Consider the following 17,203-nt stretch of genomic DNA (forward strand, 5'->3'; position numbering starts at 1 on the left):
ATTAATTATATTTTTGATATGAGTGTCTACAATTACACGTTTATTTTCGAATCTTTCTACTAAAGCTTTCAGAAGGGAATCATATGTATCTTCAGACGTTTCTATCAATTTTGCATCGTTTCTCAAACATGAACGTAAATAGTAGCACTTTTGGTTTGCAGTTAAATTGGGATTATCATTTATTAAATTTAGGAATTGTTGCTTAAAGGAATTCCATTCTTCTATTTTACCGTTAAACAATGGAAGAGGTATTTCCGGTAATCTAATTGAAGTAACTTTATCTATGGACTCTTTAATAATAGCACCATTTGTAGAATTAGAAACAGAAGTAGATTTGAGATCATGTAAAATAGATTTGAGGCTTACCTCTATTTTTAAAATTTTATCCTCGAGTTCGGATAGATTGGATTCCACTTGATCAAAGTCATTGTCCGACACAGTCCTATAATATTCGTTTCTCAGTTCCTCAAATCTTGTACTTGTTCTCGAAAGAATATCCAGTTGGGCAATCACTGTCGATTCAGTTAAATGTTCTCCTTTTTCAATGAATGTTCGCAGTTTTGTCAACTGTCCTCTAATACTCCCCTTTCTTCTATTCAAGACAACTAAATCAGTTGCCATAACTAATTTGGATGGATATCAAATCGAAATCCAGTGCTCTCAGGCTCCGACGGACCAAAAAATGTTGTGGAGGTCTATGATGGCTCCACAATTGAGATTGAGAACTAAATATTGCGGTGTAACTAATTAAAATAAACTAAGGAAATGCGGTGTAGCTATAAGGATGAAAACGATGCTTCTATAAAATGCGGTTTATTTCTATGAGAAGGGGCATGGAGTCACCCCACTACCAACGGTAAGCATCGCGTTCCGAGTTCTTCCCAGTTCTAGCGGGTCATGACCCCGCGCAGTTACAAAAAAGGAGCAACCCTAGAATGGGCGCTTGCCAACTTGGCGCGTTGGTAGCAAAGTACTGAACAGGAAGAAAAGTTTCTGCTCTAATATTCTACAAAGGTGCCTTCATTTTATTTTTTATTTATTGATTGATTGATTGATCTCATACACATTTATTTAGTAAGTTGTATTCTAGCACTATACAGCGCAGTTAAGGAGTGTTATAGCAATTTGTATTCATCGCACACAATTTACTATCACATGCCTGACATGCTATAATCAGTTGTAATTTTTGTACCATAAAATTCATAAAAATTAAAATTTAAAAAAAAACAGTCATGGCCTGTATACAACAAGGAAAGTGGAATATGCTCATGTAAGCTATATTCAAAAACGTCCATGATAAAATTGCACCATGAGCACATCAAAATGATCCGGTTTTGTACCGGTGAACAGGTCTCCACGAGAATACGTTTTTCAAAAGAATAGTTTGATTCGGTAGTGTTGGCTTGAGACCAACCTTAAGAAGAGAAGCCTCCATTTCGTCATTGTTAAAAGCAGTAGTGCGAGAAATCTCTTTGCATAAGACGCTGAATTATCCAAGGTAACGAATAAAAACTCCCTATTTTGTGTGACATTAATGATGTTAGTGATGAATTCGTGCGAGTAACCAGCAATGCTCGGCTACATCAACAATACGTTCTCGCTAAAGCTGCAGCGGATAGAAAGGCAATCTCCTTTTTCCAAAACTTGAGTCCTAGGCAATTTTTTGAGACTGAGAAATAACATAGTTAAACTCTTTTACAAAGACTTTAAATGAGCATCTCTGCTTTTTATTAGATTGATTACCAGAATGGAAAGAATGCATTGAGACTGGGATATCCCTAATAAAATTCAAATGCATAATCCCCCCTCTCTTTTTATTTGTTCAAAAGTATGATTTTAAAGTTGTATTTACATCTATATCTTAAAAATAATAAGGAAAACTTGCATACCAGTCACCCAGCCGCAACCATACGCTCGATTTCGCCAATTTTTATTTCATGTTAAATTTCGGGTTCTCTTCATAAGTCATCAATAGTCAATAGCCCTCCTCAACCCACTATTTTCGAGAGAAATGAAAAAAAAATCGTTACGCTGTAATCATACAGTTATAATTTCATTGCGAATTATAAGAGTTCTAAGAAATTTATTTTTTTCTCGGGTTCCTACTTTCTAAAAAATACCTCCAAAAAATGACCTTTTCTTGGATCGATTATTTCACCAGCAGAGAAATCTAGATTCTAATGTTTGGCTGAAATTTCAACGCAAGCGAATTTACATATATCTGCGCTGCTTTAATGGCATCTATAGTAACAGCGTACTAGGTCAACGCATTTGCTCGAACTCAACAGCAATAAAACATTAAACAAACTAATTTACGTGGATCAGAAGAACCTTTACAAACTCAATGCATGAAGCAATCAAAACTGATTGTCGAGAGGAGTGCTTACGTGTTAACTGTTCATAACGCATGCAATGAAGACAAGCACGCACTTCTCTTTATTTTAGAAATGCATAATCCACGATTTTTTTAATAACAAATAATTTTGCTATTGTTATTTTTAAATATTTGGTCCAAATATCTGTTATTTCACTCATATTATTAATTAAAAATTATTACTTAATATTAAATATAAAATTTATTAATTGTAATTAATACTTAATTTTCTAATTTAAGTAACGTGTGATTGAATTAATTTATCTATTTCAGCTTACTTCTTAAATTTGATTTTTTTCCAAAACTATTTATTTAATTTCTTTATTGGAGTTAACCATTTCCTGAAAAATTTGAATTAAATATATATGTCATTTCTTTAAAATGTTTACTTTAGATATATATTCTAACAATAGATGGCGCCAGCAGTAAACAAAAGTCATGTCACAAGCAATTAAAAATTATTTGTATGGAATAGTGCATCATCAAATGCGAATATCGGAAAGTCAAGGTCACTCCCATGAAGTGGAGCGGCGACTTCACACTTTCCAGTGAAATCACCACTCCGATAAATTTCAGTGATATGCAATTCAATGATACGATAATTCCAAGAATAATCGGTCCGTTCACTTTTCAACCTATTCACAGATTTCTCCTTTTCTGTTTTGTTCTAGAGCTTCCATTGGACAGATCGTATCGATTGTTACTTCTTATCGTGATCCAAAACCTGTAATCGAAATATCACCAGTAAAATCGGATCAAGGATTTGAATCACACCCCTCTTTGAAAAGTATTGATCACTGGTATTTGTGACTTTATGATATTGATTACGTAATAACCGCTCGTAAAATATTCGTCATCCCTACTTTATTTTACGCATTTACGTTCCAACTGAAGGCTGGTGGAGATACTCCGATGGAGATATGAGGGAAATGATTGTAGTATGAGCTAAGAAGTTCAAAGGTAAAACGCTAGGAAAATGTTGCTCTAACGTAAAATTCTAAGCTATTCTATCTTGATCTAAGCTTGAAGCTAAGCTATTCAACATGATTTACTCATTTCTGTAGTAAATCTTAAATCTACTCATTTCCTTCCAAACGATTGAAAATATAGCACAAGTTTTCAAATGATGTCTTTTGGCACCTCAATCATCACTCAAAAGGAAAGATTCGTGCCGAGTTTTAAAATACGTGGAGAAATCTGTCACTGGATTGCTTCCCTTCCTGGATAGAACTCTGTAATTTTTTCAAATTTATTGTACGGACGGGGACAGTGGTGAAATCAGCCAATATTATGAAGCAATTTTAAAAATCCTATAAGAAATTGTTACTATACCAAAGTAACGCTTTAGATCAATTACTTAAAACTGTTTTAGAACTCATACTTCCTAATCAGTGCAATTTGATCATTCGAACGGCCTAATACTTGACGGAGAAAATGAACGGCATTTCTGCATGCCAACTTACTAATTCTCCCTTATCTACATCAACACAAAAGTTACCATTACTTTTTGTATTGATTAATAATTAAATTTTTCTTATGTAGTTTTTTTAAACTTATACCGGAAGGGTACTGTTGCGCTTTATATCGTATGTTGTAGTATCTCTTTTCCACAAATCTACTGCTGGATTTCGATCAAATCTATGTATTGGCTGTATATTCGTGTATATGTGAACATGATAGAACAAGAAGTTCGAGGCATTTCGAAATTGATTTTGGCATCAAAATTGTAAATTTATATGTGTATTCAATTCTCTTCACGTTACGATTCTGATTAAAACAAAATAAGCTTTGTTGAGTATAATTTTCTAAAAAGAATAGAAAATCTAAATTATATTATTTTATTTCAACCAAAATTTTTATGCTTGTTTGAAACAATCGAATTTGCATCTACTTTTCATATTTCAAGATAATAGAACCAAAGAGAATTGTCACCTCAAAACTGTCTCGCATACTCTCTAATAAAGATGTTATCCCTTACATCCCGTACAATAAGTACAAAGTTTTACCCCTTGGTGTAAATTTAGCATTTTTACCAAATCTATTATATGATTCTTGGAGAGTGTTTTGATGATTAACCCCTGGCATGTGATTAATAGTTCTGAAAATTGAATTTGTGTTTTAGACGTATTTCCCCCAACCGATTGAAATTAAAATTTATCACGAAATTACAATTATAGTTATAAAATCACATATTAAATTTCGTATATTTAAGTCAGCTTGTTTTTGAGTTATCACATTTACGTACTTCTGAAAGTACAGATCGAGATTTTTAACTCCTTGTTGGATTTGGCTCAAAATTTGATAAGTATCTATAATGAAGATTTTAAATCTGTATATCGAATTTTATCCACCTAGCTCTATTCGTTTTACACTTAGCGTTGTTGTTGCAATTTATATTCAAACAGCCGAATAGACGCACTTTCTCAGAATACATTTTGTTCAAAATTTGTCAAAATAAATCTACAGAATTTGGAATAAAAATCATACACTAAATTTCATCCAACTCAAAGAGTTTTTTTTTATTTATCTTTGTCACAGACAGACAGATAATTTTTTAAATGTTTCTTCGAGGTCTAAATCGTGGAGATAAGTCAAAATCTCGATTTCAGTTCTTTTTACGATTGCAGTACTTTCTCTTTACGCCGTATACGAGAAAGTAAGAAACAATGTTGTCGAGAGATACTCTTCCCCGAAAAAATTCTTTCCTGTACTAACTCATTCTTCAATTGTCTTACTCGTGTCCTATCTTTGACACAAACAACGCATTTTTGCTTTTTAATACTGTGAAAAAATGATGATGAATTCTCGGTATCTTCATTTCACAGACAAGGTACTAAAATTAGTTATAAATCTATAGTAGAGTTGAAGACCACATACTGAATTTCGTAAGTATGAATCATTGCGTTTTCGAGTTTTCACATTCATACGCTCGAAAATATATAGTTTGAGAGATGGTCACCCTTTTGACATATAATGGGTCCAAAATTTACCATAGGTTTACAATTTTAATGATAAACCTTTCATTCATCGAGTTATTTGTGTTTCGAACAGTCCTGTTCATTATCATATGGTTGGAAGAACAGACGGATATTCCCACCAGCCAATACATTCAAATTTGGCGAAAAGACTATTCACCAAATTTCATGCCTGATGTTTAGTATAGTCAAAATGTACTCCGACATGGAAAAAAAAAATATTTAGTGGCATTTTTATTGCCTTAAGTCATTGAAATGGCTATCCGAGACAGCTCATTATACTATTTATCCTGAAAAAAAGTGGAATGAGTATGGTTTGTTTGTTTTTGAGCTTTTAAGTAAAATTTGGAGGTAAGTCTAACACACATAAAATTTAAATAAAAGGCTACAACAATTATATAGGAAAATTATAGATATTCAAAGACCTATAAAATAAATAATCTAACTTTCAGATCGTTCAATTACACATGATGTAATTTTTAAAAAAGTAGTTACTTGAAAAAAAAAAAAAAAGGTTTTTTTAATTCATTTACATTTTGTTGCAGCAAAAATTCTCGAGTTATATAGTCGGTAATAACTGATAAGAATTACACGTTAACATCTGCAGTATTTATGCTGTTTATTAATTATGCTGGAAGAAAAAACAGCAAAAATATTTGTAGGTATTTTCTATCTGCTCAAATTCGAGAATTAAAAAGAAATTACATTTTAAGAACGTTCTACTATTTCAGATGGTATTACAATGGTCGATTTAAAAAAAAAATATAGAAATAAAATTTTGAAAAAAAAAATGTTATTTTTGAGAAACTGATAAAAAACATTTAGTAATTGTGTTCGTAAATGCAGCTGTTAGCAATCGGAAAAATTCTTTCGGCATAATTAACCTAGATTCAAATTGAGTTTTTACCACTTTTTTCAGGAAATCGACCACTCTGTGATACCACTTGAGATCTTAAAATAGAACTCTTAAAATCGAATTCCTCTCGGTCGGCGAATTCGAATCAATAGAAAAATACTTATAGGTGTTTTCCGAAAACCCTATTTTTGAGACAGAATTTTTCGAAAATTATTGCATATACTGATCTGAAGTTTTTTTAACCATATACTTCTATTTATGTAACAATATTTAAATAGTGTCAAATTTATATTATTATATCTAGTGGCAAATTTAAATTTCAAAACATTTCTTTCCAATTGGAAAAAAATTTGAAGTAATTTTTTTCCAAATACACATTTTTTTTTATTATTATTATCTCTATTATACTAAGATGACGTTTCTCTAAATTTTATTTTAAAGGTCAGTTTAATATCTTTTCCTGTATACGTTTATACCTATATTTGTTTTATTCCTTTTATTTAAACGCGAAAAACTGATATTTCAGTTTTACATCCCTTTCATAGACTGATTTACCGGAAGCAAATATAATTTAGACTGTCCAAACGACAAATTAAATCAGCCTGATGTAATAATTTACATATATTTTGATTTTTTGATATTCTTTAATTGGACTACTTGTGTTCAACAGGAAGAATAGTAATAGTGAATTATTTTTGTTCAGGTTGTGCTATAGTGCGACAGCTATTAAGAGTGAAATCTCATTCAAAATATTAGCGGAATCTTTACAAAGTTTTGCTTTTTATTAATTATTTTAATACATTTATGGTTTGCTTATAATCAATATTATTTTTTCTTTTCTTTTCGGCTAATTAACTGAATAAGCTACTACCCATTCACGACTATTGTTTTCTATTTAATCATTTTGGAAGATTTATATTGGCAACACTCTCTAACATGGTCTTGTAGTCGCATTAGACATCGTGTACATCTGAGTGAAGATGGTAAGTTTAATCTAAGTTAATCTTGTGAAGAAAGTAGAAAATGGTAAATTATTTTTAAGTTATTGTATAGTATTTATACTATTATTTATTTCCTATACCTTCTTTTTATTGTGCTTTTTTTTTAAATGACTTCATTAAAGTATTCATATAGTTGTGCTTGTCGTATGCGTTTCATCCGATTCTGCATTATAAAAATTTTAAAAGCTAACATTTTTTATACTTATCAGTTATTGCAATTCAAGCTTTATAATATGCAATATGAATCGGTAGTAAATATATTTGAAGTAAGTTCGAAAAATTAGTTTTATCAATGTGCATTCATTGTCTTCTTAATAATTAACTTTACGTTCTTCGGTATGAAATTCTGTGTAAAATTGTCCTTATTTTAAGTGATTAAATTTTGTGTGTGTGTTATGTGCCGCTTTAAAACATCGAAATTCTTAGTTTTTTAAACACAGAATGCCAATTTATCGTTTGTTGCATTCAAATATTCTGGCTTGACGTTGGTTTGGCTGCTCAAAATCGTATTTCGAATCTTTCATAAGAGTCTGCTTTAATTTCCTTCATAATAATCTCTCATATTTGTTTGATTTAAAATTTATTAAAGTTACGAAGATAGTTTTGCTTGAGATATAATTAAATCTGAAACTCGTGTTTGTGTGCATTTTGTACATGTTCTATTCAAGCAAACTTAAAGCTCTAAATGCCGAAACAAAAGTGACATTCTATCAATTGATATATTTATAAGCTAGCTAAATAAAGTTACATTAGGTGTAAAAAATCGAAATGTTTCAGCTAAGCATCTTATAATAAAGTTGAATGTGTTAGCAATCAAAAGATGACATATATACATACAATGGAGGGTTAGAATGTGTACTTCAGTATAATTATGTTGTAATTTTTATTTTAAAGTCATTAAGACCAAGTTGTTCAATTGACATCAGAAGGAAGCATCTTGAAAGATTGTTTTTTAAAATAACTTACCATTTTAGTGTAAAATATTCACTATAAATTCCAGTAATCAATTAGTCGCATAAGGTGATTAGTTTAAAAATAAAGTAGGGCTTATATTCATCAGCTCCGATTAATCCGTAAAATCACTTATGTACAGAAAGTGTTATATACTGTTATTATTTATAAGATGAAATGTTCAATTTATATGAGGAATACTGATTAGTTTGCTTTTAGTCTCATAGGAAATTTTCGGCCCCTCGTCATGGTTCTATGGGCTTTGTCCCAAAAAAAAGATGCAAGAGACATCGTGGTAAAGTGAAGGCTTTTCCTAAAGATGACCCATCCAAACCTGTACATTTAACTGCATTCATTGGATACAAAGCTGGAATGACCCATATTGTTAGAGAAGTCGACAAACCTGGATCAAGTAAGTTAATTTTGTTTGCATTGTGGTAATTCTTGAAATTTGTTGTGACTTATTTATTTCATAGATTTAATGTTAAATTATAAGAATCATGAACAATTGTTTTTTAATACTATATAATTTGCATTTGCCACAATTATTTTGTGAAAGTAGTGGCCAGAGGAATCATGAAGATGTTAGATGAGTGAGATGCAGTTTTGAAGTAATGAGTGTTAAAAATCATTACTTATATTTTCATCTTAATATATATTTTTTCTTTTTTATAGATCTTGTAATTTAATATTTGTAAGTTTAAATATACAGTGATGATCTATTTGCTGCTGATTATATTATGATTAAAATGTATCCCTCTGAGAAGATCTGAGTATGTTTGCAAAACTGATCTGTACTTAGTTTTATTTCCATTTATTGGTGAACTAGACAGTGAATTTATGCTTATTAATTTGACATAGTCAATTAGACATTAAAATAGGGAAATGCATTCCATTCTGAAAAAATACCAAAATTTATGGTAATTTATTGTAATGCATGTTTTACATTTCTTTGGCTAAGGTTCAAAATTTGTCAAATGAAACAATATATCATTAAATAAATTTGCAACAAGTATATTTACTGTTTTATCAATGATATTACACTGCATCAGTAATAATTTTGCCTTATATACTTTTAGCACCTTTTATTTTATTGGAAGGTTTTCTCTGGATCTTTTTTTTTTTCCCCTTTTCTGATTATTCTGGCTAGGTTCTTCTATCAGCCCATTGATATTGTTGCTCTTTCTCTTTATCCCCATGGTCGTACCATTAAGGCATCACAGGCACTCTTAAGCCTTTCAATTTCATTCGGCAATGCCATATGACCAAAACTTTTTTTTTTATAGATATAGGGTTATTTTCAAACAACCACTTACTTAGACTGATACAAGTATGTGATGACACAATAACTCCTTGTCACTGGTTCTCTGAAATCTCAGTCATAAAGCAAATCTTTTTTTATATTTTGTTTTCCTTGATATGTAAATCACTCATTATATTATGCAAAGTTGTAATTGTCATGATTTGCTCTCGTTACTCTTGCTTACATAACTGTTCTTTACTACTATAAATATTTATTACTTATGTATTATAAAAATAAAATGCTTCTGGTCTGTAATTCATATCTGAACTTGTTCAAAACAGTCTATCAAAGAAAATTTAAACTCCTCAATTATAGCCATTAAGTATGTATATAATTTTGATTAACTTTGTTTTATCTCAAATTGATCAAACTGAATATGAATCGATGTTTTTTGGCTTAAAACAGTGGAATTAACCAAATTTTTTTCTATATATCATAGTGCAAGTCTTTCACTTAGCACCTAATATTACAGTTGGTAGAATTATAAATTGCATAGCATTCTTATTAGATTTAAAATTAGTCTTACCAAGACAACATTTGGTACATTTTTGTCTCGAACTTACTCATATATTTAATTCTTTTTTGGGTGAAGTTAATTTTGTACCTGGTATAATATACAAGCTTAACTTTTCCAGAGGTAAACAAAAAGGAAGTAGTTGAACCTGTCACTATATTAGAGGCACCTCCCATGATTATCGTAGGAGTTGTAGGATACATCGAGACTCCTAAAGGCTTGAGAGCTTTCAAGACTATTTTTGCTGAACATCTAAGTGAAGATTGTAGGCGACGATTCTACAAGAACTGGTATGTTTAGTTTTTTTTCTGGATAATTCTAGAATAAATATTTGTCTACTAGAATATTATGTGATTTTTGTTGATATACTTTTTTAATCACAGTAATTGAAACTTTATTTCTGGTTTTGAGTTCTGCACCTGTGAAGGGTTAATTTTCTATTTTAATGCTGAACTGCTGTATTTTGTGAAAATAGCATTCTAAAGTAAATGCTGGTTGGGTAAAATTAAAAAAACGTCTAACCCCTTAATGAGATGGAGTCTTCAAAATGTGGTCGTCTCAGAATCCGTTGATGAACAGTAACTGGCTATTGTGCTTCTTATACTATGTATAAATACAAAGAAATAAAGTGGTTTTTAAGATTTATATGTTTTGAAATAAAATATATGAATCTACTTGGGAGGAAAAAGAGGTATGACCATGTGTCCAGGAAGTATGAAATATTTTATCAGAAGAAATGTATATGCAGCAGTAATGCCTTTGTCGCTGATATGAAATATCACTCAATAGAAGCTTTTTTGTATTTTGATTGAAATTCTGCATCAACTATTTGTCATATTGAGTTTTTATAAGAATTTCAATAAAAAATCTAAACATATTGAAATTTTTAAATGTCACTCTTAAGTGTAAGGATATCAAGTTCAGACAATGAGAGTTCATAAGTAACTTTTAACCATTTAAGATGTTTTTGAATTTATTCTAAATACTTCTGTGCTGTTCTGTATAAATATTGTGAATTTGTAAATTTTTAAAACATAGTTGCACAAATTATTAGAGGGGTGTAATTATTGAATAATGCATAAGGAGCTGTTATCTTTCTATTTTGTGTGTTCAGACTATTTTACTAATTGCAACAAAGGGTAAAATATTGGAGTTTTTTATGCATATATGTAAATTTTTATGCTCAAGAAAGGCTTGATTCTTTTCATTTTAATAAATACATTTTTTAATGCAGCTTATGCTTATTTAAAATCGTTTGATCATTTAGGATTGAAAATGATGCCATGAGTGTAGATGTTCTATTTTGTGTTAAATAGAAAATTGTAGCTAAAACTGAATTCCTTTTTTTTTTAAATAAAAATCCATCAATGTTTTTAGGTATAAGTCTAAAAAGAAGGCATTTACTAAGTATTCCAAGAAATGGTCTGAAGATGCTGGTAAGAAAGAAATTGAAAAGGATTTTAAGAAAATGGCTAAATATTGCAAGGTGATTCGTGTCATTGCTCATACCCAAATGAAGTTGATGAGAAAGCGCCAGAAGAAAGCCCATATTATGGAAATCCAATTGAATGGTGGCAACATCGGTCAAAAAATCAAATGGGCCCGAAATCATCTGGAGAAACCTGTTCCACTTAGTTCAATCTTTGCTCAAGATGAGATGATTGACGTCATTGGCGTAACCAAGGGCAAAGGATTTAAAGGTAAATATGCTTTCTAAATGTCTGTGCTCATATGTATAAGGTCTTTTTAGTTAAAATATTTTTGGAAAAAGTTGGCATTCTTTCTGAAATTTTGCCCATCAAAAAATGTAATCAATTTATACTGAAAATATTTTCACACTGTATGAATTTGGGCATCTAGTTGATAAATTGAATTTACCACTGACCAACATGATTGGCATAGTATGTTCCAACTGATGGAACACCATAATTTTATCCAGAGATTATGCATTTGCATTCTGTAAGAAATTTTAAAATGTATAGAATCATTTGAAGATATAGCCAACAAAATAACATTTGATTATTTATTAACAATTATATTTTTACTAGTAAAAGAATTCCTTGAAAAAAAATAAGCTTTTACATGGTGTGCTATAGCTGAAAACTATTCATCAGCTTGATTTAAATTGTCATTCTACTGTTGAAAAAAGGTTAAAAGTGAATCTTAAACATCTTTTTATTCTCACATTTATAGTTCAATGTTTCCTAGAGTTATGCATTTATTTATTAAGATTTCCGTTGTATCTTTTCCCAAATAAGAAACGTAGTATGCTGTTTTAAGCTTTCTTTTTTCTTTAGGATGTCCATTCCATTTTAAAAAATGGAAATACATTTTTTTCATGTTAAATAACTCTTTAAAACTTTTTAATCATCTGTGTTGTACATATATAATGAATTCTGAGTTGGGAGAAAGCCAGTAAATAAATATTAAGTTATTAGTTTGATCAGGGATTTCAGTTTCTGTAGGCGGCATCCTGTATAAACATTTTTTAGTAGAGCGATTGACTAAAGAACATGTTCAAAATAACCACTCATTTTAATTATTTTAGAAATAGTTATGTGCCTAATAATTAATGATGCTTTTGTAGTTGAAACTTAAAACTTGTCTTAATTTTAAAATGCTGTTTGAATTTTATCAATAGTCAACATTATGCTTCTAAATAGTATTGAATTAGTATATATTACTGATTATAATTTTTAAATAGGTGTAACCAGCCGTTGGCATACAAAGAAATTGCCAAGGAAAACTCACAAAGGCTTGCGTAAAGTAGCTTGTATTGGAGCTTGGCATCCAAGTCGTGTACAGTTTACTGTAGCAAGAGCTGGTCAAAAAGGTTATCATCATAGAACTGAAATCAATAAAAAAATATATAGAATTGGTCAAGGTATCCATACTAAGGACGGTAAAGTGATAAAAAATAATGCATCCACTGAGTATGATTTGACTGAGAAGACCATCACCCCAATGGTATGTAGCAATTCTGTATTCTGCTATTTTTTTTTCTGTAAATTTTTCAAACATGTTAACTTATTTCATAATTTCAGGGAGGTTTCCCTCATTATGGTGAAGTTAATTGCGACTACCTGATGTTGAAGGGATGTATTATGGGTCCCAAGAAGCGAGTAATTACTTTAAGAAAAGTAAGTTACAATTTTTGTGCTTCTATTTTGTTTAAGTTAACAGTTGTAGATTATAATTAACTTTTTTTCTCCAAAATGTGAATAAATTTAACACCTATGCTAGCTTTAAAATTTGTAATTCATAATTCTTATTCGGTTCACTATTGATATCTTTCTTGATCATTTCGTGTTTTTTTTTTCCCCAGTATTGTGTTACAATCGGGGATATGGTTATTCTGTGTACTGGTTTTTAGGAGATCATTGTAAAATGATACTATTTGTCATATGTTGTATACCTTCCAGCTACTTTTGTCCAATTTATGGAGAATAGGTAAAACTAAGAAATTTCAGATATAGTTAAAACACAGATCTCTACAAAAAAAAACATAATTTAAGACTTCCCTCTTTGTTTTTCTCGCCTCCTGCAAGAAATTATCGGAATTTTTTATAACTTTTGAAACTAAGGGAGGTGAATATATCTATGCAGAGGGAAAACTTTTTAAATTTAGGCCATAAAATATTTTGAGTATTGTATTCTGTATTTTAATTTCGTTTATTAGGAATGGTTGATGTTAAATATATTCTAGAATGACTTTTTATTCATTACGAGTTAGATATATTAAGAAATACTGTTTAATTTTTGCTAGGTTTTTTCTGTGCTTTAGTGTTGATTTAATATATTTCATATCTAGCACTTATCATATGGTATCTATGATGATTATTCTTAGAGCCAATTTTTTTGAATAAGACATTAATACATGGTTTTCAAATGATAGGACTGAGATACCATTTGTTGATTAATAATTTACTTACTGATCTTCTTTCCAGGTAATAAAATCACATGGAAAATTTTTATATTTGATTAGAGCCATTTTTTAGTATGATCAAATATAATGTTATAAATGATAGGACTGAGATTGAGCAGGGTTTCTTGTTTTGTCAATGAAATTTTGCATTTAATAGCGATTATAACTAAAAACCTCTATGTTATATGATACATTTTTAATTGTCACCAAGACTGAAATATATCCTTGTAATTTTATTAGATTTTGTTGGTTATTTGATAATCAGTAAAACTAGAAATTGTCTGATTGTCAACGAAAACATCAAATCCATGCTAAAAACGATTCGTTATTTTGCCTGGAGTTTTATGCCTTACCATTTTTGTTGTGTAAAATACTTGTTTATCAGATTAAAAGAAATGGAATTTGGTACCTGTGATGAACCCTTAAAGAGCCATTTTACATTAAGACTAATCCATGGTTTTCAAATGATAGGACTGAGGTGTCATTTTTTTTAATGCAAGGCACGATGTTATGGTTTTGCTAATTTGAGGCCGAAGCTAACAAGATTATATATGGGGAAAATTATATATATATATTTATACCTTGTGATTTTAGTTGTGTAAAATACTTGTTAATATCTTATTTTTTTTATAAAAAAAATTGAAATTTAGTACCTGTGATGAACCTTTAAAGAGCCATTTTACATTAAGACTAATACATGGTTTTCAAATGATAGGACTGAGGTGTCATTTTTTTTTTATGCAAGGCACAATGTTATGGCTTTGCTAATTTGAGGCCAAAGATAAGATTATATATGAGAGAAATTGGATCTAAATGAAGTTTTTTTATACCTTGTGATTTTAGTTGTGTAATACTTGTTAATATCTTAATTTTTAAAAAAATTGAAATTTGGTACCTATGATGAACCTTTAAAGAGCCATTTTACATTAAGACTAATACATGGTTTTCAAATGATAGGACTGAGGTATCATTTTTTTTATGCAAGAAGCAATGTTATGGCTTTGTTAAATTAGGCCTGTGATAATATTAATTTTCCAATGACATTATTTGCTTTATTTTACTATATTTAATTCTTAAATAATTTGATAATATGAAGAGTTGCCTTAATGTTTTTATACTTTTAATTGTATTGTGCTATGATGAATTTTCTGCGGAATGATTAAAAATGATTATAAACATTTCCCTCTAAGAAGATCTGAGCGCAACATGCATTCATGCATTGTAGTTTGTTATGCTTGAATTATTAAAACTATTTTCATGAAATTAACTGTGCCGTTTACATTTGCAGTCTTTGTTAACTCATACTAAACGTGCAGCAACTGAAAAAATAAACTTGAAATTTATTGATACATCATCTAAATTTGGACATGGAAGATTCCAGACTCCTGCTGAAAAACTTACCTACATGGTGAGTAGATTGGTGGTTTTTTTTTTTTTTTTTTTGTAACATTATTTGCTTCTGGAATTTGTTAGGGAAAATGGAAAGGGTGTATTGATAAATGTGTCCATGCTTTTATCGAAATTTAAAAACATTTAATATAAATGAACTAAAAATATCACGTTTTAGCACTCATTATCTGTGTTTTGCTCAGATTTGAGATGTTTGAGGTGTATTAAGATTAAATATAACAAACTTTTATATAATATAGTAAATGGGATGCAATTTACACTTGTATTTTTTTTTCCCCATTAGTGAAAAGCATTTTGATAATAAATTTTTACTATGTCTGAATAATACTTCATTATCTACATCAGAGTGAAATTTTCAACTTGGCTTTAGAAGCTCAAAGCAAACCTGACAACCCGTTTAGTTGCATTTCCTGCAATGATATTTGTTGTATTAGAAGGTACAGAAGAAATCATGTGTTGATTTTTTGTTAAAATACAAAATGTTCTTATTAACATGGGGAGTTAGATATCAAGATTTTTGGCTTAAGATAATTCAATATTTTTACTGTGATGATTATTGCTGATGCACAAACTAATTAAATATCCTCATATTTATGATTGATCATTATTTTTTGTAATTGTATATTAAAGGAACAAACTGGAATTGAAAATTACAAGCTGTTTATATATAAGTGAAATCTTCAGATTGTACTAAAATCTTGTAGAAAGATAAAGGGTGTCGGACCTGGGTCATATAGAGGATAAATAGCTTCAACTGCAAGATTTCTTATTATTTTACTATTTATCAAGCATGTCATACAAGAAAAGATTTGAATTGCCACAATATTGTTCAATTTTTATGTATTTGATTATCACAGTTTGTCTAATAGGTTAGAATGAAATAACATTCTAAATTTCTCTATTCTAGAGAATTTCAATAATTTAATAGAAACGCATTGTGAATTGCATATAAAATTCTTTGTGAAAGTGAATTCCTATTATTCTAAGTTTCAAAAGCTATTTTAGTGACATTCATTTTCTTATTTGACTAATCAATAAAATTCTTTTTCAGGGTCCATTAAAGAAGAATAAGATCAAAGAGGAAGTTGCTGCATAAAAATGTAACAACCAGAACTTTGAAATAAAAAAAAATATTTAATAGTTATCCGTGTTATTGTTTTTAAACCTATGTACATTTCACAATCTTCATTCCTTTATCATAAAGTTATCTACATTGATGCTTTTAAAAATATTATTACATATGTTTTCTTGATCTGACTAATTTTGATGAACTTTATAATTGGTGAATAAAAAGGAAGTTTTTTTTTTATGGATAGCATGCAGGCATTATATTTCCATAGCTTAGCTTTTTTATTTGTTGCAGTTTAAAATGTATAATATCAAATGCTTGTCTAAAAGCATGAGTTAACAAAAAATATTACTAGGATGAAATGAATGACAAATTCCTTGGTATTTCCCCCCCACCCCACCCCCTTGTATTTGACCATTGATATGGCATTGTGGTGACCTTAGTACCTAACGTACTGCAGGGGACATAATGGTATGTGGTTGGCATGAAAAATATGATTTTGTAATAATCAATTTATGAAGGATTACAATTGCCATCATATTCACTTAATATTCTTTTGAATAAACCATTATAATATTTTTATACTGAGCAATCAGCATCTGCAGTATATTAGTATTTGTCCAAAGTGGAACTAATAAAAATGTTCATCTGATATGTACAAATAGCATATAATAAAATTTATTAAATTTTAAAGGCAGTAGCATCATTTATTATAATATAGAATTTTTCAGTGCGAGTTGGATGGCTAGGAAAAAGTTTTTCCAGAGTCGCATAATTGGGTATTGATGCATGCATTAAAATATTTCATGGCAGTTTTTCCAAATT

General features: G+C 29.6%; 1 protein-coding gene and 1 non-coding gene across 3 annotated transcripts; both read left to right on the forward strand.

The window, feature by feature from the left end:
* The first annotated feature begins 7,038 nt into the window (after positions 1 to 7,038).
* LOC129988046 (60S ribosomal protein L3-like) lies at positions 7,039 to 16,453 on the forward strand. 2 transcript variants are annotated; one of them, XM_056096141.1, is made up of 8 exons: positions 7,039 to 7,188; positions 8,377 to 8,569; positions 10,096 to 10,264; positions 11,352 to 11,674; positions 12,679 to 12,941; positions 13,019 to 13,114; positions 15,188 to 15,307; positions 16,361 to 16,453. In XM_056096141.1, exons 1-8 carry the CDS (start codon positions 7,186 to 7,188, stop codon positions 16,403 to 16,405), a joined length of 1,212 nt encoding a protein of 403 aa, XP_055952116.1. In that variant the 5' UTR covers positions 7,039 to 7,185; the 3' UTR covers positions 16,406 to 16,453. The 2 variants fall into 2 exon arrangements, with proteins under 2 accessions (XP_055952116.1, XP_055952117.1); XM_056096142.1 differs by having other exon boundaries at positions 7,159 to 7,231.
* LOC129989542 (small nucleolar RNA SNORD61) lies at positions 15,033 to 15,102 on the forward strand. The gene has a single exon (XR_008785804.1). It is a non-coding gene; the product is annotated as a small nucleolar RNA SNORD61 (small nucleolar RNA).
* Positions 16,454 to 17,203: the final 750 nt, after the last annotated feature.

The sequence above is a fragment of the Argiope bruennichi genome, chromosome 10 (assembly GCF_947563725.1).
Source record: "Argiope bruennichi chromosome 10, qqArgBrue1.1, whole genome shotgun sequence".
NCBI lineage: Eukaryota > Metazoa > Arthropoda > Arachnida > Araneae > Araneidae > Argiope > Argiope bruennichi.

What these genes read in the sequence shown, in the direction of transcription:
- LOC129988046 (XM_056096141.1), top strand. An exon ending in CGACGATTCTACAAGAACTG is followed by an intron (nt 10,265 to 11,351) that starts GTATGTTTAGTT and finishes CAATGTTTTTAG; the next exon opens with GTATAAGTCTAAAAAGAAGG. An exon ending in CTGAAAAACTTACCTACATG is followed by an intron (nt 15,308 to 16,360) that starts GTGAGTAGATTG and finishes ATTCTTTTTCAG; the next exon opens with GGTCCATTAAAGAAGAATAA.